This window comes from Macaca mulatta, chromosome 20 (assembly GCF_049350105.2).
Source record: "Macaca mulatta isolate MMU2019108-1 chromosome 20, T2T-MMU8v2.0, whole genome shotgun sequence".
Lineage (NCBI taxonomy): Eukaryota > Metazoa > Chordata > Mammalia > Primates > Cercopithecidae > Macaca > Macaca mulatta.
In genome coordinates, this window is record NC_133425.1 from 3,385,844 (window position 1) to 3,408,755 (window position 22,912).

The 22,912-nt window shown below is 62.1% G+C and overlaps 1 protein-coding gene, 1 long non-coding RNA gene and 1 other non-coding gene across 9 annotated transcripts; 1 reads left to right on the top strand and 2 right to left on the bottom strand.

Moving 5' to 3' along the window:
• Positions 1 to 406: 406 nt before the first annotated feature.
• On the bottom strand, positions 407 to 973 carry LOC106994912 (uncharacterized). The gene is made up of 2 exons (XR_001441598.3): positions 755 to 973; positions 407 to 528 (listed from the first exon to the last, which is right to left on the bottom strand). It is a non-coding gene; the product is annotated as an uncharacterized LOC106994912 (long non-coding RNA).
• LOC114674502 (small nucleolar RNA SNORD60) lies at positions 635 to 717 on the bottom strand. The gene has a single exon (XR_003725656.1). It is a non-coding gene; the product is annotated as a small nucleolar RNA SNORD60 (small nucleolar RNA).
• Positions 974 to 1,393: 420 nt separating the features above from the next.
• On the top strand, positions 1,394 to 22,833 carry TRAF7 (TNF receptor associated factor 7). Of its 7 annotated transcripts, none has more exons than XR_013410822.1 (21): positions 1,394 to 1,470; positions 9,519 to 9,637; positions 10,153 to 10,210; positions 12,993 to 13,084; positions 16,530 to 16,646; positions 17,174 to 17,266; positions 17,482 to 17,515; positions 18,108 to 18,291; positions 18,382 to 18,516; positions 19,080 to 19,297; positions 19,379 to 19,452; positions 19,685 to 19,733; positions 19,817 to 19,964; positions 20,086 to 20,251; positions 21,025 to 21,064; positions 21,222 to 21,338; positions 21,423 to 21,545; positions 21,740 to 21,859; positions 21,955 to 22,086; positions 22,171 to 22,290; positions 22,466 to 22,833. XR_013410822.1 is itself a non-coding variant. In XM_015125321.3 (21 exons), exons 2-21 carry the CDS (start codon positions 9,557 to 9,559, stop codon positions 22,478 to 22,480), a joined length of 2,007 nt encoding a protein of 668 aa, XP_014980807.1. In that variant the 5' UTR covers positions 1,394 to 1,470; positions 9,519 to 9,556; the 3' UTR covers positions 22,481 to 22,833.
• Positions 22,834 to 22,912: the final 79 nt, after the last annotated feature.

A 22,912-nucleotide genomic window follows, 5' to 3' on the forward strand; every position in this document is an offset into this window, starting at 1 on the left:
ATCCCAGCACTTTGGAAGGCTGAGGCGGGTGGATGACCTGAGGTCAGGGGTTTGAGACCAACCTAACACGGAGAAACCCCGTCTCTACTAAAAATACAAAATTAGTTAGGCATGGTGGTAGGCGCCTGTCATCCCAGTTACTTAGGCGGCTCAGGCAGGAAAATCGCTTGAGGCGGTGGTTGTGCCATCGCACTTCAGCCTGGGAAACAAGAGTGAAACTGTCTAAAAAAAAAAAAAAATTACGGGCAGAAATGGCGAAGGCAATCCCAAGAGATGGAAAGTCACTGGTAACGAGTTTCCGTTCCGTTTTCATGTCTGTGCACTTTCCCAAGATTGCCTGTGGATAAGCCAGACCTCCGGGGTGCCAGAAGAATAGGAAAATAAAGACACTTGAGAGAAAACCGAATCAACTCACTACCTTTGCTTTATTGCTAAGCACTTCAATCGCCACAACGCCCACCTTACCGCTCGGCCCTCCGGATTGAGGTTTACTTAGGTTCAAAATTTGCAGCCGGCTGGCGACGAAACCTGAAAGTCAGACAGCGCCAAAACGTAGACATAAGTCCCCACTCCCTCGTTTCGGGGAACACTTGTTTCCATTCTCAGCCCGTCTCCGTCAAGAGTGAGCACCCCCAAGCCTCAGTCTTGCAAAATAATCAGACTGCACGTGCAGTTTTCATACGAGGTGTCAGAAGTCAAAGCAATTCATCACAGGCTTGGAGAATAGGGGAACCCAGACCCGGCCCAGTCTTACCTGCAGGTAGCTGAGGGTCTGAGATTCAGGAAGAAACGTTTAAACACTAAGGGACAAAGTGGAGCCTAGGCCAAGGCTGGACGCCCGGGGACCAGGCCGGCCTGCAGCTTTCAGGCCGCCCTCAAAGCCACGCTCGTGGCCCAGTTCTTCCCTGGATCTTAGCACATGGCGTACGCATTAACACAACCCTCCAGCTTCGCACTCGACCGCAAAAGAAAGGAGGCGCGCGAGGCTCAAGCTTTTATAGAAACTTTCCCACCTCTGTCATTGGGCTATCCTGGCGGAAGTGCCCGCCTTCCCCTGACGCTGGTACGCCCCGCTCCCTACCGCGTTGTTTCCATCAATCGTACCGTGGCATTTCTTTTGGCAGCGGTCTCTCGGACCCAGAACCGAAGCTCCTCCCTTATGCAGAGTCCGTAAAGCCTAACAGTGAGTGACGGATGAGCAAAGCCAATCAGACATCAACCTGCAACATAGAGTGATTCTGAAGCCGCCAATCCCGCCCCGTGACGACGAGGCCGCCGGAAGTCGTAGTTTCGGAAATGCCGCGCATGAGGCAGCCGACCGGGCCCCGAGAGGTGGGGAACTACAAGTCCCGGCGGGCGCAGCGGCCGAGCGCTTCCGGCTCGCGCGTCCCGTCCCTTTCCCGGCCGGCGGCCGAGGGGGCATCATGAAGCGGGCTGGCAGTGCTGCCGCTCCCGGGCGGCCGCGGGCGGGTGAGTGTCCCCGCGGCGCGCCCGACCCGGAGCTCGCGCCTCGGGGCCGCGCAGTGGGGCGGGATCGGGCGCGTCGAGGTCGAGGCGAGGCGAGGCGAGGGGTCGGGCGGGGGGGGGGCGGGGCTGAGACGGTCGGGGTCGGGGTCCGGGTCCGGGTCGGGGTCGGAGTCCGCGTCGCTGTCCGTCCGCCTGTCAGTTGTCCGTCCCTCGCTCCGTCGTGTTCTCGCGCGTTCTTTACTCATTCCTTTTTCCTGCATTCCCCGAGCCGCCCGGGTGCCAGGCACTGTTCTGGCCGCCGGGAGACTGCGGAGAACACGGTCCCAGTTCTCCTGTGATCGGCATCTGCTGCAGGGTTCCCCAACCTCCGCACCATCGACCACGCGGTCCGGGTCGCTCTTTGCTGCGGGGGGCTGCCCTGTACATTGTAGGATGTGGAGCAGCCTGCCTGGCTCCTGGCCGCTAGATACCAGTAAACACCCGCTCTTCCTCAATTGCGATAACAAATGTCTCCTGCGGGACAACTCCCCCTTATTCCCGGTCTAGACAGACATGGTGGTGGGATGGACAAGAGATAGTCAAAATCGTGGGGAGCGGCGGTATGTGCTGTGAAAGAAAGAAAGAGGGTGCTGAAAAAGTGAGTACTGGTCGGGGGTGCGGGCGGCGCTACCGTTAGCCAAAGGCCTGATGGAGAAGCAGCCAGTCCCGGGACGTGCAGGAGGAGCGTTCCAAGAAGAGGGAGTCCGATGTACAAAGGCCTGGGGTGAGAAGGGGCCTGACGCACCCCAGCAAGCCCTGGCAAGTGGAGAGGCGAAGTCGATGAGGCCGGACCAGGTTCACAGAGTGCATGGCGGGGGTGGGGGCGGGGTTATTGTGCTTTCAAATGACTTGGGGTTGAGGAAGCGCTGGAGAGGCGGGTCCGATCTAGGTCCGGTAAAGAGCTTTCTAGCAGTTTGTGGACCACAGACTTCGGAGCTCACTGGGGAAGCAGGAGAGAGGGAGGCTAGGCCATCGTCTCCTAATCCCCACTGGGGTCCAGCTGTCAAGATATGGTTGTCTTGAGCCAGGCCAGAGTGGTCAGCTGGGGCTGAGTCTGGAGTCCAGGAGAGGGGCCTGCTGGATCCCACCCTGCTCTTCGGGGTGGAGGGCTGCTTGCTTGCTCAGGAATTTCACGCCGCCCAGCCTGTCTGCCCTCCTTTCTCACCACCCCTCCGACCCCTTCCTGGGCACACACAGGCCCCCTAGCCCTCGCCACGTGAGGAGCCTCCCTTTTCCTCATTCCTTCTCTTTGGGCTTCTCCCTTCCTAGACCCCTTTCCTGTGCCTCTCTATTGGGAATATCCTGACTTCACTGCTCTGGGCATTCATAGTTCTCTGTGGAAGCCCCGGGCCCCGTGTCCTGATGGGGAGCAGTGGTATGGGTAGCCTGGTCGAGGGAGGGGAGGGGCCAGGAGTCGGCACCCCAACCTGATGCCTCAACCTGAGGGTCTCTAGTGAAGTGACTTCCACCGTAGCCCACTGGGGCCAAGTGTCACGATATTTCTGGAAGTGAATGGAAAAGTTCAGGGTCTTTGGCACCCACCGAAAAGTGCCTTTGGCAGATTGAGTGGCGATTGGTGGGGCTCCTGCCCCTCCGTCTGCCTGTGTCCCCCACCAGGTTCCTAGCTCCTCCCAGGTCAGATTCGCGTTCAGCCATCACATGTCCCCACCCTCCCGCATAGGGCCTGGCACCCCATGGTTGGTGTGACTCTCGGCCAGCTGGATGGACAAGGAATGAGCAGTTTGGGGAAAGGAGGAAGATGCGGTTGAAGGGCCTCCTGGCCAGGAAGCATGGGCAGCCTGGCTCTGGGATGCAGCCGCTCCCTGCCTTGGCATGGGACTGGCTCAGGCACTGCCAGGGCTCTGGATATGTGGTAGCTGTGGACGAAGCAGAAGGAATGGGACTCTGGTCACCACGACACAGCCTGGGCCGGCCTCTCCGCCTTCCTCAGTCTCCATGGTCTGCTCAGCAGAGGAGCTACTGTCTGGGGCGCCTTCCCTCTTGACAGGTGCATCTTCTCTTGGCTCCTTCCAGACGAGGGTCCGGCTCTACTCCAGTTTTCGAGAAACTGGAGGCTGGGAGGGCAGGTACACAGCTGTAAAGTGGCAGAAATGGAATTTGAACCGAGCTCTGTCTGAGCCCAGTGCCCGTTGCTTTGACCATGGTGTCACAGCATCTCCTGGACCGACGCCCTGCGGGATCAGGGAGGGCATGTGGGGAGGGCCGAGAACTGTTGGCTGCGTGTGTCTCGGTCTGGCCTTCTCGGTGGGTGGGCACCGAGGACTTCACCAGGCCCTCTGTGTGGCTCATGTGGGAGGAACCTGTGGAGAGGGACCCACCAAGCCCTTAGTCTTCTACAGATCCCCCGTTGCCCCCAGCCTTGCTCCCTGGAGGAGGAGGGTGCAGCCAGGTGGGGCAGGTGAAAGGGGAAAGTGAGCACTGGAGGCTGGGGCTGGTCATGTGCAGACCCGGACGCCCTCACCCAGCTGGAGGAGGCCAGCTGCCTGGAAACTCGGGGTGGAGGTGACCCAACCCCAGAAGCACCCAGGTGGGAAGTGGGGGGTAGCGACGCAGAGGGCCAGGACTGAGGGGCATGGGACGGTGTGGGAAAGGAGGTGGCAGTGCGGTGGCACGCTGGCATGAAAGTGCTGGGTGGCTGAGTGGGTCAGACGGTCTCTGCCCTCACGTTCCTGTTGCCTCTTCGGGCCCAGATCTGGCCAGTGTTTGTGTCAGCTCCCTGCTGCTGCAGGGCAGAAGGAAGGAGAGAGCCCGGGAGACTGAGCCACACAGGAAGCAAATGAGAACATAGAGCAGGACGGGGAGACATGGGCTGGGGTGGGGGGGCGCGCACCGCTGCCCTTGGCTCTTGGGCAAAGCTCATGACCTGTTGCTGAGAGTCTGAGGCCCACTTGACTTGGGTGAGAGCCAGGAATGCACTCCCCAGCCCGGGGCCGTGAAGCTGGGGTTTCTTCCTGTGCCCCAGGATACTCTCCCCACTCTGGATCCCAGCAGCCTCATCCTCCAGGAAGCCCTCTGGACTTCCCCTTGTCTGGACCAAGTCCCCACACAATAGACAGCCATGAGATACGGGGAAAGAAGGACTGAGAGATGTCGCCAGCCCTCAAGGGGCCAGAGGGGCAGCAAAAGGAATCTTTACTGTGAAGTTGGGGTAAAACCTTGGCCAAGCTGGGGGGACCCCCTCCCTGGAGCAGAGGGAGCTGTGGACAGTGGAGAGGCTTGGCCAGGGCAAGACAGGCTTGCAGGCTGAGTGGCTGCAGTAGGAGCAGAGCTGGGGAGTTCAGAGGCCTCTGCAGAGCTGGGGCTGTGGGTGTGGGGGGCAGGGACAGGCGAGGGGGGCGCGGTGCTAGGAGGCAAGGGGGGCCAAGCTGGCCTCGGACCAGGGCCTGCTGGGGTTCTGAGGGGATCCTGAGGACCAAGGCAGGCAGAGGCCAGGGGCACCCCAGGGGCCTTCGACGTCACACCCTGCCTATTTGGGATGGAAAAAACGTTCTAAGGGACGTCAGGGAACAGCGGCGGAAGTGCGTGTGGCTTTGCTATGGCAACCAGGCCTGTTTCTATAGAATTTAGCGGCCTGGGCTTGGGCCGGGGGGCTGAGGCAGGGGCTGGGCTGGGGCGGGCAGTCTGTGGGTGCCCTGGGCAGGCTCTGTGATGCCAGAGGCCATGCTCGGAGCTCTGGCCGCAGTCCAGCCAGCCGGCCACACACAGCCCTGTGGCAGGCGGGGCGAAGGCTCCTGGAGCCATCCCAGGCTCCTCCCAGGGCAGTTGCAGGCCTCACAGGCACACCCACCCACGGCTCACTCCACACATATTCAGGGGACCCCCATACCCCACCTGCCCTGGGCTGCTAGAGGAGCTGCTTTCAGGCTGGGCCTGGCCTCAGCAGGGAGCTGCATCTAGAAGCCCCCATCGCCCCCACTCAGCAGGGCTCCCCTGGGCTGCTGCCAGGTGGGCGGGGACCCCTGACCCAGACCCCCCTCCAAGTGTGTCTGCAGGGAAAGGGGTGGGTGTCCGCATCCCACATGCCCCCAGGGCGATGCCCCAGCAGAGCCCTCTAAGCCCAGCTTGTGGGGGCTGGGGAGGGGCTGCTGAGGGATATGCTGAAGAGGGGCTGGGGTGGAGGCAAAGAGGGGCTGAGGGAGACTTCCGCTTCCTTATTGTTCAGTGGCTGCCCCCAGGGCCCCGGGATCCCTGCTATGTGGATGTGGGGTGGACAAAGACCCTGGGCCTGAATCCCAGTTTCAGGTGACGTCAGGGAGGGGCTGCCATGTGTTGGCCCCAGGAGGAGGGGACAGTGGGAGGCCAATCCTACCCTTCTCCTCTGCACAGTGCCGACCCATGCACCTCGTCCCTGAAGGTCAGCACTGGCCTTCCCCAGGGTGGATGCTGCGCTTCCTCAAGGACTTTTCTCTTTCAAAGATCGAATCCCCCTGGAGCATCCAGCCTGGGTGGTGCAGACGGAGCGGGCGGTGTGGACTCCAGAAGGGCGGTGTGGTGGGGACATGGAAGGAGGGGCAGAGGGGCTGGGGGGGAAAGCCCTGTCTCAGTCCCTAGCTGCTCCTGTAGCTTCTCCCAGTTTGGGAAGAGGCTCCAATGCTATAGAGCACCCCCCACTTCCCCAGCGCTGGGAACTGGGGGGTGGAGAGACCAGAGCACTGGAGGGGGTTCTCAGTCTGGCTGACAGTTTCCTGCTCGGCCAGCCCCAGCCTTGATGAGTGTGGGGTGGGAAAGAGGCACCCTCCCTCTGGGGGGCAGGGCATGCCCCCAGGACAGCCTCCCAGCCACAGGGGTGCCAAGCTATTGCACGTCCCAGCTGTGGCCTGAGGGGTCCTCTCCCTACTGAGGAAACTTATTACAAAACCCAGCCCCTGGGACTGGGCTGAGGGGAGGCCTTGGGCATCTTGCTCAATTCTGAGGTGCAGGAGTTGGATCCTGCCTTAGGGCGGGACACAAACGTTCCCTGGCCTCCAGCCCTGGGGTTCCTCCCACCTCCGTGTCCCTGGCTGGAGCTGAACACTGAACCCAAGTGAACTGGGAAGCAGCCTCCTGTGCAGAGCATCCCCCTCCACCCCCTCCCTCCCCCTTCCACCCCTCTCCCTCCACCCTCCACCCCTCCCTGCCTCCACCCTCTCCACCCCTCCCTCCGCCCCTCCCTCCGCCCCTCCCTCCACCCCTCCCTCCCTGCACCCCCTCCGCCCCTCCCCCCTCCACACCCTCCCTATGCCCCCTCCCCCCCTCCCCCACTCCACCTCTCCCTCCCTCTGCCCCCTCCACCCTTCCGTCCGCCCTCTGCCCCTCCCTCCCTCCGCCCCCCCCTCGCCCCCTCTCTCCCTCTGCCCCCTCCCTCCCTCCACCCCCCTCCCCCCCTCTGTCCCACTCCGCTGGCTCTTGGTGGGGTCTTGTGCACCCCACAGATCCTGTGGTGTTGTCCCCATGGCCTGGCTGCTGTTGGCCAGCTGGGACTTTGTGGCTGATTTGCACGTTGCCCTGCGTGCCTTTCTGTTCACCTCACTTCAGAGTGAGGGGGAAGCCAGACACCTGCTCTTCCAGACTAAGCAACAGGCACCGAAGCCAGCCCGACCCATCCTGGGGGAGTGCCTGCTGGGGTCCCGGCCACCTGGGCCCCGGGCAGGCATCACTGGCAGGGCTCACAGCTGGCCCTGGGGTCCTGGAAGCTTGCAGTGCAGGGAGCCGATGGGTTTGTAAAATGCAAGTCAGTGTCTCCTAGCGGCTGCCCAGTGATCCCCTCCCTGCTCGCATGGGGCAGGAGCCAACCTGGGGCTCCCAAAAGGGCTGAACCTCCCGAGCTGAATCGTGGAGCCCTGCGGTTCAGGCTATCGGGGCCTTACCCCGGTTGGGACATCTTCACCCCAAGCACGATGGCAAAAGGCAAGCCCTGGCCAGCTCTCCCCGACCTTCCTGCCAGGAGCTGCTGGAGATGGGATAGGCATGTGCCAGGGCAGAACAGCATTCTAGACACACCACAACCACACCTCTGTCCCAGGGCTGACTCCTCTGAGCCTGGCTGCAGGTGTGTGGCACTGCCCACACTCAGGAGCCCCTGCCTCTTCCACAAGAGGAGTCCCCTGAGAGCCCAGTCTGGGACACACAGGGCCGAGCCCCTCGAGTCGCAGTGGGACCTGGAGGAGGCCGAGGGAGGCTTTGGCCAGGCCCCATCTCCCAACACCATGGGATGCACAGAGCAGGTGGGGCTAGGTGGCTCGCGGCACTGCCAACTGCAGGGGCTAAGATGTCGGGTTGAGGCCCGAGTCCTGAAGGCTGAGTGGCTCCAGGGTGGGTGGCCTTACAGGTGGCATTGGAAGGGACAGGTGCGCCTGGGCAGCCTAGAGAAGGGGAGAGGAGACAGCAGGGGTGGTAGACAGTCTGGGAGCCCAAGTGCAGGGAACCAAGGGCTTGAGAGCCAGCCCCTCCCTGCAGACCTGTAGGCCGGGCTGGGGGACCCCAGGCCAGACTGCAGCCACGGTGGTGGGTGAGATGAGTGGCAACTTGAAGGCGCATGCAGGGCGGGTATCACCAGAGGGGCCCAGTCAGGAGGGACTGATGGAGGAGGTGCTGGAGCCAGCTGGACTCAGTGATGCCCCCTGAGCCGTGCTCCCACTGGGTGGGGGCAGAGACCAGCTCTGCCACTTTCTTGGCCTGGGGCTAGGGCTCTCCTGCTCCTTTCAGGTCCCTGGGGCCTTGGTCTGCAGCCTGGCTTCCCCAGGGTGAGAGCAGGGCCGCAGGGGTGGGCTCCCTGCTGCTGCGCCGCCTCCAGAGCAAGCTTGTTCTGAAGGCTCCTGCCTTGGGAGCCGAGCCGTGGTGTGTCCTCACAGGGTGCCGTGCATGGGCCTCGAGGTAGACAGTGTGGGTGGGCCCAGGACGGGAGTCCTGGGGGTGTGACTTCCCTCCTCACAGGGACCTCAGCTTCAAGCCGGGATCGGCGGCGGCTCTATCCACAGGCAGCAGGAGACAGGGCTGTCTCAGCCGCGCTCTGCCGGGCTCCTGGCTTCCAGGCTGCCGGGGTCCTGAAAGTGGGGCCTGCTCGGGAGGACGGGTGCCTGCTGACAGAGCCTGGTGCCCCACAGGGGGAGGGTGGGCATCATCCGGTACGGACAGCCCCTTCCCCGGGCTCTGTCCTGGGTGTTACCTGTTGGCTGGGTCTCCTTTTCCCTCTAATGTCTACCTTCCCCTGCAGCTGTCCCTGGGTCTGACCAGCACTCCCAGCACCCACGGAGCAGCCACGTCTCCCCCAGGCCCATCGGCCCCTGTCTTCTGGGAGGGTGATTCCTGTGTGCCTTCTCCCTGCCCCCCTTCCCCACCAGCCCCTGAGTCCCTGTGGCACGGGTGGGAGTGTGTGTGACCTGCGCAGCTTCCAGGGGCGGACTCGTCTCTCTCCTGCAGTTTTTTCCGTGCAGCGCGGTTTGTGCAGAGTTGGGTTCCAGTGACTTCCCCTGCAGGTTCTTTCTCTGGGGTGTCGCTGCTGTCTCCCCCTCTGCAGCCTGCTGCTGACTGGGTCCTGACCGTACCTGCCACGGCAGGAAACACATTCGTCGTGCCTTGACTGGTCCCTATGTGACTGGATCCCGCCACATGGGCCACACCCTGGGCCTACCCACCAAGGCCCAGCCTTGGCCCCAGGGACATTCAGCCTGGAGGTGACTGGCTGTGACTCAGGACCCAGAGGAGTAGAGAGAGCCGGGCAGGGGTCCCTCCACCTTGGGGAAGAGCTGGGTGGGCTCTTCAGGAGCTCAGAAGGGCTAAGTCTTGAGGGACGGGGATGCAGAGCTGCCTGCCCGCCCGGCCTCTGCATGCCTGGGATCCGTGTGAAGGGCCTTTGCCTCCTAGAGGCCTGCCTGAGCCGGTGCTGCTGGTGGAAGGCGGCTGCGGCGGCCCCATGGTGGTCCAGAGCAGGTCTGCATACTTGCAGCGGCCCGGCTGGCTCAAAGGGGCCTGGGCTCCATCTCTCAAGCCCCTCATTTGTGCTCCACCCACAGGAGATGCTGCCCAAGGACCCTAGATGCCTCTCTAGAGCATGAGCTCGGGCAAGAGTGCCCGCTACAACCGCTTCTCTGGAGGGCCCAGCAACCTTCCCACCCCAGACGTCACCACCGGGGTAAGGGCGTGCCCCAAGGGTAAGGGTCTGCCCCTCTGCATGCCCAACATCCCCAGAACCCCCCAGCATGCCCCAGGGACCTGGTGCTTCCTGCAGAGCTCCCAGCGCAGTCCCCTCCCAAGCTTGGGTCTCGGGGGAGCTCGTGTGTGTGTGTTAGGCGTGTGAGTGCTGCGTGGCCTGGCCCGGTCGCGTGTTAGGCGTGTGAGTGCTGCGTGGCCTGGCCCGGTCGCGTGTTAGGCGTGTGAGTGCTGCGTGGCCTGGCCCGCTCGCGTGTTAGGCGTGTGAGTGCTGCGTGGCCTGGCCCGCTCGCGTGTTAGGCGTGTGAGTGCTGCGTGGCCTGGCCCGGTCGCGTGTTAGGCGTGTGAGTGCTGCGTGGCCTGGCCCGGTCGCGTGTTAGGCGTGTGAGTGCTGCGTGGCCTGGCCCGGTCGCGTGTTAGGCGTGTGAGTGGGCTCTACATGTGCATGTCCTCCTTGTGTCCGGGAATGAGGCCAGGTCTCCTCCATCCTCCCTCTAGACCAGAATGGAAACGACCTTCGGACCCGCCTTTTCGGCCGTCACCACCATCACAAAAGGTGAGCCCTTAAGCCGAGGCCAGCCCAGGCTGGGAATAACTGGGGCACCCCCACACCCACCCTCCTTAGGACTGAAGGGCACTTCCTGGTGAGCCGGTGTTGCGTGCCAGTGCTGGGTGTGGGCAGCCTCACATCCCAGCCTCTGTCCTCACAGCCTCTCAGCCTTGGGCCTCCCTGCTGGACAGGAGTCGGGTGTCCTGCTCCTTGCGCCTTGGTGACTGTGCTGTGCCCTCTCTCCCTACCCTCTTCACCCCCTCTGGGGAGGCTGCCCTGACATCTCCAGCCCCACCACACAGCCCTGTCCCTTGTCACAGTGACCCCTAGCTTGTCCCCAGTCTCAGGCTTCTGGCCAGTCTCTGAAAGGTCCTGTGTGCCCGGAAGTCCTCTCTGGAGTTTGGGCCTAGGGCTTCAGTACCAGTGCTGCGGTTGTAAAATATTAATAGGAAAAGAGAGAGAGAGTGGAAGAGGTCCATAAGTCTGGTTTGTTTTTTTGAGATGAGTGTCACTCTGTCACCCAGGTTGGAGTACAGTGGCGTGATCTCGGCTCACTGCAACCTGCACCTCCTGGGATAAGTCCTCCTACCTCAGCCTCCCAGGAAGTTGGGACCACAGGCACCACCACACCTGGCTAATTTTTTTTTTATGTTTGGTAGAGATGAGGTGGCACCATGTTGCCCAGGATGGTCTCAAATTCCTGGGCTCAAGTGATCCTCCTGCCTCGGCCTCCCAAAGTGCTGGAATTACACGCATGAGCCACCATGCCAAACCCAATAAATCTTCACCTGCACATGACCACTGGGCGGGGTACACGACGGAAACCTGAAACTTCCTTGCTGCTTCTCAGCCCTAAACCCTAAGAACCAGAGTGCTGCAGGTTGAACGCAAGCACCGTGCTCAGGGAGACGGTGAGGAAGTGGCAGCACCTTCTTCCCGAGGTGCAGGGCCAGGGACCCTCGTTCGGGGCGGGGGCTCTGGGGAGACTTTGTTCTCTGTCCTTTCTGGCACTCTGCCCTTTGTAGAAGCACACCAGCTGCTAATTAGTTTTTTTAATTGCTCTGATAAACCTGGCCATGGGGTCACAGGGCCGCCAAGGACCTGTTCACAGTAGCACCTCTTTGCTGCCGGTGACTCCCTCAGGGGCTTTCCAGGGGCCCTCTTTTTTTTTTTTTCTTGGATGGTTCTTTTTTTTTTTTTTTTTTTTTTTTTGAGACGGAGTCTCGCTCTGTCACCCAGGCTGCAGTGCAGTGGCCGGATCTCAGCTCACTACAAGCTCTGCCTCCCGGGTTCCCGCCATTCTCCTGCCTCAGCCTCCCGAGTAGCTGGGACTACAGGCGCCGCCACCTCACCCGGCTAAGTTTTTGTATTTTTAGTAGAGATGGGGTTTCACTGTGTTACCCAGGATGGTCTCGATCTCCTGACCTCGTGATCCGCCCGTCTCGGCCTCCCAAAGTGCTGGGATTACAGGCTTGAGCCACCGCGCCCGGCCTTTTTTTTTTTTTTTTTTTTCTTTTTTTTTGAGACGGAGTCTCGCTCTGTCGCCCAGGCTGGAGTGCAGTGGCCGGATCTCAGCTCACTGCAAGCTCCGCCTCCCAGGTTTATGCCATTCTCCTGCCTCAGCCTCCAGAGTAGCTGGGACTACAGGCGCCCGCCACCTCGCCCAGCTAGTTTTTTGTATTTTTTGTAGAGATGGGGTTTCACCGTGCTAGCCAGGATGGTCTCGATCTCCTGACCTCGTGATCCGCCCGTCTCGGCCTCCCAAAGTGCTGGGATTACAGGCGTGAGCCACCGCGCCCGGCCAGGATGGTTCTTTTGGAGGAAAAAATAAATAAATATCATCCCTAATCCCACCCCCACAAAAAATGGTGCCTTTTCATCTACCCTTAGAAGCCCCATGACCCCATCACACGGCAGAAGGTGCCCAGGATGGGGCAGGGCACGGCTGCCGTGCCTGGCCCCTCAGCAGCAGGGATGGGCAGTGCCAGGCAGCGCGTCCCCAGGTGCCTCACCTGGCCCCTCATGACAGATGGGGAAACCGAGGCCCAGTCACACGGCAGCCTCTTGAGGCCTCGATTTTGAGCCCAGCACTGTTTGTGACATCCGAGCCTGGCTGGTCCTGAGTCCGGGAGGTGGCTCTCTCTGGCTCCCACGTGGACTGACCGGCCCTTCCCAGGGCAGCTCTGGCCCTGGCCAAGCTGGGGTAACGTGCGGGCAGGAGGAGGGAGGGCACTTCAGCTCCTGCCTCAGAGGAGGCCACCAAGGCTGGGGCCACTTCCTGGTCCTGGCTGTGCCAGGGACACCAGGATGCGGTCCTGGCCCTTCTGCATCCCAGCCCCACACCTCGGCCTCAGCGGAACCTCTGTGAGTGGAGGCTGTCAGGGAACTCACCTGGCAGAGGCGCCTCAAGAGGCAAATAAAACGGCATCCCCAGCTACTGCCAGGCGGCCTTCAGAGTGACGGCTCCGTGTTGGCCATGGGCCTCAGCTGGCTCAGGCTGGGGTGCTGGGGAGCTTGTAGAGGCCTTGAAAGAAGACCCTGCCTGGGGTAGGCAGGGCTGGGGCTGGGGCTGCTGGACTCAGTGCTCGGACTGTCCAGATGTAGACCGAGCCCAGCGTCCATGCTCCTGGCACTGTTTTGACCTTGAGAGGGAACCCAAACTTCCCCGGCGCCATCCCTGCACGCTTTCTGCCTGCCTGGCCCTGGGGAGGGCTGTGAGCACGGGCCCCACCTCCCTCGCGTCTGCTGAGGGAGCCCCCACTCACGCACCAGCCATCTTGCCTTGCAGCTGATGGGACCAGCACCTACAAGCAGCACTGCAGGACACCCTCCTCCTCCAGCACTCTTGCCTACTCCCCGCGGGACGAGGAGGACAGCATGGTAGGTCCCCACCCCGCAGAAGCCCGTGTGAGCCTCAGCTTCCCCCCACCCTCCCTCCTGGGGACCCGGTCCCAGGAGGAGCTGACGGTGAGCTGGTGAGGCACAGGAGAGGAACAGCACCTGTGGATACCCTGAGGCCTCAGCATGCATGGCAAGTCTGTGAGAAAGGAGGCTCCTGTGGCTGAACTGTAGGTGGCAGAGGGCAGCCAGTGAGGGCAGCTGGGCCCGATGGCATGGCACCTGCAGGCCAGAATGAGGCATATTTGGCTCTATCTTAAGGGAGGTGGAAGCCACAGAAGGTTCGATCAGGATAACACAATAAAATATATGTTTTGAAAGGTTGCTTTGCTGCTGAGTAGGGAATGAGTGGGGTTGCTGGGTCCAGGCAGGGTTTGAGGAGGGGTCCTGATGAGAGGAGGGAGAGGAAAGGTGTGTGGACCTAAGCTGTGGGGACACCAGAGGGAATGGGGTGGGGGCTGCGGAACCTGTGCCAAGTGCTGGGGGAGCCAGATAATTCCCTGTTGCTGGCTGTGTTGGGGGCAGAAAGGTTTAGGTCAGTCGGGGGCTGGCTGCTGGTACCTGAGCCCTGTGGCCAAGGTCTCAGTGGTCATTCCCTGCCATCCTGGTCAATGGCACTCATTGCTGAGCTCTGGGCCTACCCAGGGGACAGAGGCCAACTCTGCCCTGGGCATGAAGGACCAGCCTAGCAGGGGGTGGGGGCATGTGGGGCCTCCCTGGCAGCTGCTTCTCTCCAGTGCCTTGGACACCAGGTGTGGTGGCCCTGCTGGCCCTCTTGGGACCGAGGCCTTTTCCTTTTTCCTTTCTTTTTATTTTGTTTGAGATGGACTTTCTTTTTTTTTTTTTTTTTTTTTTTTTGAGACGGAGTCTCACTCTGTCCCCCTTGCTGGAGTGCAGTGGCCGGATCTCAGCTCACTGCAAGCTCCGCCTCCCGGGTTCAGGCCATTCTCCTGCCTCAGCCTCCCGAGTAGCTGGGACTACAGGCGCCCGCCACCTCGCCCGGCTAGTTTTTTTGTATTTTTTAGTAGAGACGGGGTTTCACTGTGTTAGCCAGGATGGTCTCGATCTCCTGACCTCGTGATCCACCCGTCTCGGCCTCCCAAAGTGCTGGGATTACAGGCTTGAGCCACCGCGCCCGGCCTTTTTTTTTTTTAGACAGAGTCTCGCTCTGTTGCCCAGGCTGGAGTGCAGTGGCCGGATCTCAGCTCACTGCAAGCTCCGCCTCCCGGGTTTACGCCATTCTCCTGCCTCAGCCTCCCGAGTAGCTGGGACTACAGGCGCCCGCCACCTCGCCCGGCTAGTTTTTTGTATTTTTTAGTAGAGATGGGGTTTCACCGTGTTAACCAGGATGGTCTCGATCTCCTGACCTCGTGATCCGCCCGTCTCGGCCTCCCAAAGTGCTGGGATTACAGGCTTGAGCCACCGCGCCCGGCCGTGAGATGGACTTTCACTCTTATTGTCCAGGCGGGAGTGCAGTGGTGTGATCTCAGCTCACCGCAACCTCCGCCTCCCAGGTTTAAGTGACTCTCTGGCCTCAGCCTCCCGAGTAGCTGGGGTTACAGGCGTGCGCCACCACTGCCGGCTAATTTTGAATTTTTAGTAGAGACAGGGTTTCTCCATGTTGGTCAGGCTGGTCTCAAACTCCCGACCTCAGGTGATCCGCTCCCCTCGGCCTCCCAAAGTGCTGGGATTACAGGCATGAGCCACCGCACCCAGCCTTCTTTTTTCATTTCTAACAATAAGAAGAAAAGATTTTTTTTGTTTCGTTTGTTTGTTTGTATGTTTGTTTGTTGAGATGAAATCTCGTTTTGTCACCCATGCTGGAGTGCAGTGGTGCAATCTCAGCTCAACTGCAACCTCTCCCTCCTGGGTTCAAGCCATTCTCCTGCCTCAGTCTCCCAAGTAGCTGGGATTACACATCTGTGCTACCATGCCCAGCTAATTTTTGTATTTTTAGTAGAGATGGGTTTTCACCACATTGGCCAGGCTGGTCTCAAACTCCTGGCCTCAAGTGATCCGCCCACTTTGGACTCCCAAAGTGCTGGGATTACAGGCGTGAGCCACCTTGCTCGGCCAGAAAATACGTTTTTAATTAATTGAACAAACACACCCGGGTGTGCCGGGTGCTAGGCCGAGGGTGAGTTGGGTATGTCTGGGCCCTGTCCCTTGGGCCTCTGCCTGCTTTAGTCTCCACAAGCCGAAGGCCACGCATCCACCATGCTTGCGGTTCCCATAATCACCTGCTATCCCCATGGGTCACTATGGCTTTAAAGAGGGGCGGGCATCTTCTCTCTTTGCCCTGAGGCCCACACAGGGAGTCCCCCTCCTGCCCTTTCCCCTGCCCCCCAGGCCTGGCCGCCGTTAGCCCCCATGCCCAGGAGGGTGGGAGACTCTGGGGTAGCAGTGGGCAGGCCAGGGAAAGTGGGTCCCATGCCAGCTACTGCTCTGCTCTCACCTCTGGGGCTCTCCCTGCTGCCATGGGGCCTCATGACTCACTTCCTCTGACTCCTTTCTGCTCTCCACGTGCTGTTTCCATGCAGATGGGCCCTTGGGACCTGAAGGGAGGTGGGCACACGGGACACAATGCCCCCTCTGCCGGCCTTGGGACTGGCTCTGCCCCTGTGCTCTGTGGGTTTCATACCCAGGGCTGCCGGGAAAGGGGCCAGAGGCTCAGCAGAGCAGCAGCAGGGCCCCAGGTGGCCGTCCGCTGCAGCTGGGCCCCTCTGCAGTCAGAGCGCCGCAAGAGGAACCTTGGGCAGCGTGGCTCTCGGAAACTTCTGGAGGTTTCCAGGCCAGAGGGGAGGAAGGGACAGTGTCTGCCCCTCCCCCAGACTCCCCTGTCGGTAGCTCAGGCAGAGGCAGGCACCTGTGTCCCTCACTCCTGCCCTCGGGAAGCTCAGCTGAGGTTCTGTGGGGGCCTGGCCCTACCTTCCCTCTGAGCCTCCCGGCCGGGCCTGGTGTACCCCAGCAGCAAGGCCAGACAAGCAGCCAGGCCCGGGGGGCACCTGGAACCCAGCCGCCGCTCCCTGCCAGCCTTCCTGGCCCTTCCATCCTGCGGTCACGGCCTCGGCTGCCCGGGATTGGCTGGTGGAGGTGCCCCCTCACGGCCCACATTCCCTCACGGGAAGCAGGAAGCCGCTCGGGTATGTGGAATTGAATAGCAGGAAGTCTCTCCATTTACACAAAGAGAGGTGGCAGGCGTGAGCGGGCAGCCCAGCACCCCGGCCCAGGCCGCCCAGGCAGGCAGGCAGGGACCTGGGCTGCATCAGCTCCCCACACCCACCCACGGCCCCTGTGGACAAGCAGAGTGCCCGCAGTGACCGGGGTGGCCCCAGGGGTGCTGCTACCCTCCCGGGCTGGTTCCTGTCCTCCCCAAGGCTCTGACCCCGTGCGGAGCCCCCTGACAGGCGCCTCTGCCTCCGCGCAGCCCCCCATCAGCACTCCCCGCCGCTCCGACTCTGCCATCTCCGTCCGCTCCCTGCACTCAGAGTCCAGCATGTCCCTGCGCTCCACATTCTCGCTGCCCGAGGAGGAGGAGGAGCCGGTAGGTGTGGGGGACTCAGCGCAGAGCGGCTTCCAGGGCTGTCACTGCAGCGGTAGCACGGAGGCACCGTCCCCTCCGCCATGCCAGCCCAGCTCACGGGGAGGGCAGCTGGAGCCTGACAGGAACCGCAGTGCTTGGTCCGTGGTGGGGACTCGAGGGGCCAGGCTGAGTCCCCTGGGTATGTGCCCCACTCCCCTTTCTCAGGGCTGCCCGGGAACTGGCAGTGGGAAGCACGGGGCTCCGGCGGGGCCCTTTCCAGTCTCACCCCAGGAAGGAGGCAGGCGAGGGCGGCCAATACTGGGTAGCTGGACTCATCCTCCTGGGCTGGGCCATGCCTCTGGGGCCACAGACCTCGCTCTCCCTCTTGGGCCCCGATCAAGCCCCCCAGCTCTAAGCAGGCCTCTCTTAGGACGTGCCCCTGTCCTCAGAGGACAGCCAGGCCTGGAGCGAGAGCACCTGGGTGCCTGGGTGGTGGTGGGGCTGAGGGTGGCCTCCCGCCATTGCTTGCCTTTCACACTTGGTTCCAGGAGCCACTGGTGTTTGCGGAGCAGCCCTCGGTGAAGCTGTGCTGTCAGCTCTGCTGCAGTGTCTTCAAAGACCCCGTGATCACCACGTGTGGGGTGAGTCGCCCCCCTTCCCAGCCCCCATGCTGCCGGAGGCCCCCGCAGGACCGCAGGCTTCTCATGGGCCGGGGCTGCTGGTCCCTGGCCTCGGTTGAGGCCTGGTCTGGCTGCACTGGGATTGGGGTGCAGTGAGGCCTGTGGCTGCCATGGCCGTGGACTTGGGGAAAAGAGGACCCTGTGGCTGCCCTCAAGTCCGCCCTTTGCCTCCACAGCACACGTTCTGTAGAAGATGTGCCTTGAAGTCAGGTAGGCTCGTGCCTCAGCCGAGGCCTGGCACTGACCGTGCCCCTGGCTGCCGAGCAGAGACGGGCAGCTTCTCCCTTGTCCCCCGCACAGTGACCGGGCCTGTTTGGCCTCTGCTGGGGGTGGGATGGGGCTGCAGCAGTCCTTGGGATGCTCAGGCTGAGGCTCAGGCCCTCCATGAACAGAGTGGGGACACCCCAACTTCCAGTGTGTCCAGACTCAGAGACCCCACAGCAGGTGTGGGCCAAGGCTCCCCAGGTCAGGGTGGGCACCCTCTGGGGAGGCCTTTCTCACTGGTGAGGCTGTCGTCCTCCCACATGGCGCCCGCTCCTGCCTGCCTGTCCACACTCTGCCCTCTGCCCTCTTGGCCCCACCCCACACTTTTCCGGGCACAGCTGAGAGTATCACAGGTGACACTTCCTCACCACCTGCTGCTCCTTCTTGGTGGCCCACCTGTGCCCCCGTTCCCATGTTGCATGCCTCAAGAGGGGCAGATGGACAGGAGATCTGACCCCCGTTAAGAGGCTCATGCCCACCCCGGTGAGGGAGCATGTTCCAGGCAGGCCGTGGGGGTCAGCACGCCCTCCTCCCCCAGAAAAGTGTCCTGTGGACAATGTCAAACTGACCGTGGTGGTGAACAACATCGCGGTGGCCGAGCAGATCGGGGAGCTCTTCATCCACTGCCGGCACGGCTGCCGGGCGGCGGGCGGCGGGAAGCCCCCCATCTTTGAGGTGGACCCCCGAGGGTGCCCCTTCACCATCAAGCTCAGCGCCCGGAAGTAAGTGCCCCTCCCTGGGCACCTTTGCCTCCCTGGGGGCTGCCTCTCGGGGCTTTGGCTCAGGCTTCCCCGCATCCCACCCTGGCACAGGGACCACGAGGGCAGCTGTGACTACAGGCCTGTGCGGTGCCCCAACAACCCCAGCTGCCCCCCACTGCTCAAGATGAACCTGGAGGCCCACCTCAAGGAGTGTGAGCACATCAAATGTCCCCACTCCAAGTACGGGTGAGTGGGGGGCGGGCGGGGGCGGACGAAGTCCCTCCACAGGCTCCGCTAAGAACCGCCTGCTTGCTGGTCCCGGGGAGGTGGGTCGGAGCTGGGACCACACCAGGGTCTGTAATCCTCTCTGAGGCCCAGGAGCCCAGGAGAGGCCCAAGGCCCTGGAAACACAGAGGAGGAGCCGAGGGCAGCCAGGAAGGTGGGCATGGATGCTCCCGCAGACCACCAGGCATGGGCGGAATTGAACAAATGCTGGGGTTGAGAGCTCTGGAGAGGGAGGTGGGGGTGGGAGGAGAGGCAGGAGCCCAGTTCTTCAGGGCAGGGAGGCTGCTGAGGGGCGTGGGTTTTATCCTCAGGGAGTGAGGAACCCTTAAACAGCTCTGCAGGGGTGACGTGATGGGACCTCACTTGTGAAGCTGCCCAGGGGTAGCTAGGTGGGGAAGAGGGGCAGCTGGACCTGGGGTGCAGTGGCCACAGGGCTGGAGCACTCGAAGGGGATTCTTGGGGATAGGGAGGCACCAGCAGGGACCCACCAGGCAGGCAGGTGAGTAGCTGTCCTGTCCCCGCAGGTGCACGTTCATCGGGAACCAGGACACTTATGAGACCCACCTGGAGACTTGCCGCTTCGAGGGCCTGAAGGAGTTTCTGCAGCAGACGGACGACCGCTTCCACGAGATGCACGTGGCGCTGGCCCAGAAGGACCAGGAGATCGCCTTCCTGCGCTCCATGCTGGGCAAGCTCTCGGAGAAGATTGACCAGCTAGAGAAGAGCCTGGAGCTCAAGTTTGGTGAGGGTGGGCACTGGGGCAGGTGGGGGCCTGGCCACTGCTCCGGGCACCAGTGACACCCCCTCTCCTCCTGCTCCTCAGACGTCCTGGATGAAAACCAGAGCAAGCTTAGCGAGGACCTCATGGAGTTCCGGCGGGACGCATCCATGTTAAATGTGAGTGGGCGGGGCTGCAGGGGCTGGGTTGTGAGAACAAGGGAAGCTGGCGGCCCTGGCAGGGAGGCCTCCCTTGGCCTTGGCTCCACTAGTCAAGATCAGGGGTCTGTGTGTGGCAGGGACTCCTGTCGCCCCTGCTCACCCCTGGCCCAGGGCAGCAGGGGCAGAGAGGCTGCACTGGCCCCACAGCAGCCCTGCCCACCTGCCCTCTGCCCTGCCCTTGGCCCTGCAGGACGAGCTGTCCCACATCAACGCGCGGCTGAACATGGGCATCCTAGGCTGTGAGTATGGGCCTGCCGCGGCTCCCACCTGCCCTCCCCGTGCACCCCTACGGGGCCCTCACTCACTGCTCCCGTCTCTGCAGCCTATGACCCTCAGCAGATCTTCAAATGCAAAGGGACCTTTGTGGGCCACCAGGGCCCTGTGTGGTGTCTCTGCGTCTACTCCATGGGTGACCTGCTCTTCAGCGGCTCCTCTGACAAGACCATCAAGGTAGGCGGAGTCCTACCTCAGTCTCTGCAGCATGGATGGGTTGGGCACTACTGCATGCCTGGCACTGCCAGCCTGCCTATGGGTGGGACCTTCTCCTGGGCAGGGCTTTCTCCCATGGGCGGGGCTTTCTCCCATGGGCAGGGCTCCCTTACTCATTCCTGTCATGCTGCCCCTTGGCACCGGGCTGACCTTGCTGGGACCCACCGTGGCCCTGGTCTCTGCAGGTGTGGGATACATGTACCACCTACAAGTGCCAGAAGACACTGGAGGGCCACGATGGCATCGTGCTGGCTCTCTGCATCCAGGGGTGAGTCCAGGCACGTGTGTGACCAGTGATTCCCAGGTCAGGAGATGTGGTGCTGCTACTCCGTGGGCCGTGAGCCATGAGCTCGAGCCTGTGTAGCTATGTGTGTGCCCCACCTCTAGGGCGCCCTCCACCTGGAGCAGCACTGGCTCCCTGGGTAGCAGTGTGTGGGCCCTTGTGTGGCCTGCACCATCTCTGAAGTTGTGTGTTCCCAACAACTAGCATAGCCAGCCTCCCAGCAGAACCTTGTCCTGGCCCCGGTGCTCCTCGTGCAACCAGAAGATGGGGGGACCTTAGGGAGTGAAGGCAGGAGCTCAGCTCTCCTCAGCCTGCAGTCAGAGCCCAGGGCATAGGGACCACGGAGCAACTACCTTGGCCACCTTCTTGCCTCCAGGTGGCCTACCTGCCTCCTGTCTCCTGTCGTGAGGCTTTGTGGGAGCAAGCGTGTAAGCGTGTGCGTGAGAGATGCTCGCTTTCAGGAGGCGGCAGCTTGACTGCCAGCAGCCGGCCCTGGGATTGACTCAGTGCTAACGGGCGGGTAATTACCTCCCGGCTCGCTGTCAAATGCTTTCCAGGCAGGCATCAGGCTGGCTCACCCCTTCCAAGGTTCCCGTGTGGAGACTGGAAAATAGGCTGGAGCTTAGGGACACAGCAGTGGCCTTGGCCCTGGGCCACGCTGCTAGTTCCTGATGGTTGGCATGGACCTCGGGCCCTGCCAGGGCGGTGTCAGCAGGGACACAGCTTCTCCCACCGTGACACACTCTCTGCTTCCCCAGGTGCAAACTCTACAGTGGCTCTGCAGACTGCACCATCATTGTGAGTGGGGCCTACAGGCGGGTGGGCAGGAGGCAGCCCAGGCCTGCCTCAGTATGTAGGTGCCCCAGGGAGGTGTTTCTCCCCATCTGGGCTCCGGACTCCAGACTTCAGGTGACAGGGCTTGGTGCCCTGAGGCTTCCGGTCCTTCCCCAATCAGGTGTGGGACATCCAGAACCTGCAGAAGGTGAACACCATCCGGGCCCACGACAACCCGGTGTGCACGCTGGTCTCCTCACACAACATGCTCTTCAGCGGCTCCCTGAAGGCCATCAAGGTACGGGTGGAGGGTGTGCCTGTGTGTGTGAGTCACTGAGGTGTCCCTTGCCCGCCCAGCCCACAATTGTAGCCATCCCTGCAGGTCTGGGACATCGTGGGCACTGAGCTGAAGTTGAAGAAGGAGCTCACAGGCCTCAACCACTGGGTGCGGGCCCTGGTGGCTGCCCAGAGCTACCTGTACAGCGGCTCCTACCAGACAATCAAGGTGCACCTGGGGACACCTGGTGGCCACAGGGCCTTGTCCCCTACCAGCACTTCCCAGACCAGCACCCAGGGCTCCATCTGCCCTGTTCCTACCTTCGCACATGCCCTGGCTGGGTGGGTGGGCTGCCCAGTGGTGCTGAAGCCCTGGGGGTGAAGCACCTGGCCTGGGACCAAGTGGCCCACGATTACTCATAGATCTGGGACATCCGAACCCTCGACTGCATCCACGTCCTGCAGACGTCTGGCGGCAGCGTCTACTCCATTGCTGTGACAAATCACCACATTGTCTGTGGCACCTACGAGAACCTCATCCACGTAAGGCCTGGGCGTCTGGGTGCAGGGCCAGACTGTGGCCCCATCTCCCCTGCCTTGCTCAGTGTCTTTGACCTGCCTGTGCCCACCCCTCCCAGGTGTGGGACATTGAGTCCAAGGAGCAGGTGCGGACCCTCACAGGCCATGTGGGCACCGTGTATGCCCTGGCGGTCATCTCGACACCAGACCAGACCAAAGTCTTCAGTGCATCCTACGACCGGTCCCTCAGGGTGCGTGCGGGCCCAGCGGTGGCAGGAGGCTGAGAGGGCGGGCAGCTGAGCTCCAGCGGGCCCTCACGTCCCATGTGCCCCCAGGTCTGGAGTATGGACAACATGATCTGCACGCAGACCCTGCTGCGTCACCAGGGCAGCGTCACCGCGCTGGCTGTGTCCCGGGGCCGACTCTTCTCAGGGGCTGTGGATAGCACTGTGAAGGTCAGTGTCCATGGCTCGGGCCATTCAAAGGGGCTGCACAGGATGGAGCGGGGGTGGGAATGAGGAGCTGACAGCCCCAGCATGAGGTGGTGGAGGGTAGGTATATGTGACAGGTGTGGCTGGGCCAGGGTGGCTGGCCGCAGGACACCTTGGTGAAGCAGCCGTTTCTCTGCAGGTTTGGACTTGCTGACAGGATCCAGGCCAGGCCGTGGCTTCCCCTGGACCAGCCCTGGACCTGTCTGAGCCAGGCTGGCCACATGGGGTGGTCTCGGAGTTTCTGCCTGCCCTATGGGCACAGGTGCACAGGCTTTGGCAGCCGGGCAGTGCCCTCCCTGCCCAATGCTCGGCGAGCCTCCCTCTACTCGGCACTATCCTCGCTGCCCAGCCCCTCTCTCTGGGTGCCAGGTACGACGCTTGCCCCGGCCCACCCTCCATCCCCACCCTAGATGGATCGAGGGCCTTTTTACTCACCTTTTCTACTGTTTTTAGACTGTGTGTAGATTTGGTTACTTCCTGGTGGAAATAAACACTCCACAGACTGTGGCTGTGAGTGGGGACAGCTCCTCGGGACAAGGGGGCTGTGTGGCCTTGAGGTTGGTGTGCATAGGCACTGGCTGCTGTG

Excerpts from the sequence above, each read along its gene's own strand:
- TRAF7 (XM_077983435.1), top strand. The coding sequence starts at position 9,557 with ATGAGCTCGGGCAAGAGTGCCCGCTACAACCGCTTCTCTGGAGGGCCC. Across the intron at positions 13,085-16,529 it reads GGGACGAGGAGGACAGCATG|CCCCCCATCAGCACTCCCCG; the intron begins GTAGGTCCCCAC and ends GCCTCCGCGCAG. Across the intron at positions 21,860-21,954 it reads CCTACGAGAACCTCATCCAC|GTGTGGGACATTGAGTCCAA; the intron begins GTAAGGCCTGGG and ends CACCCCTCCCAG.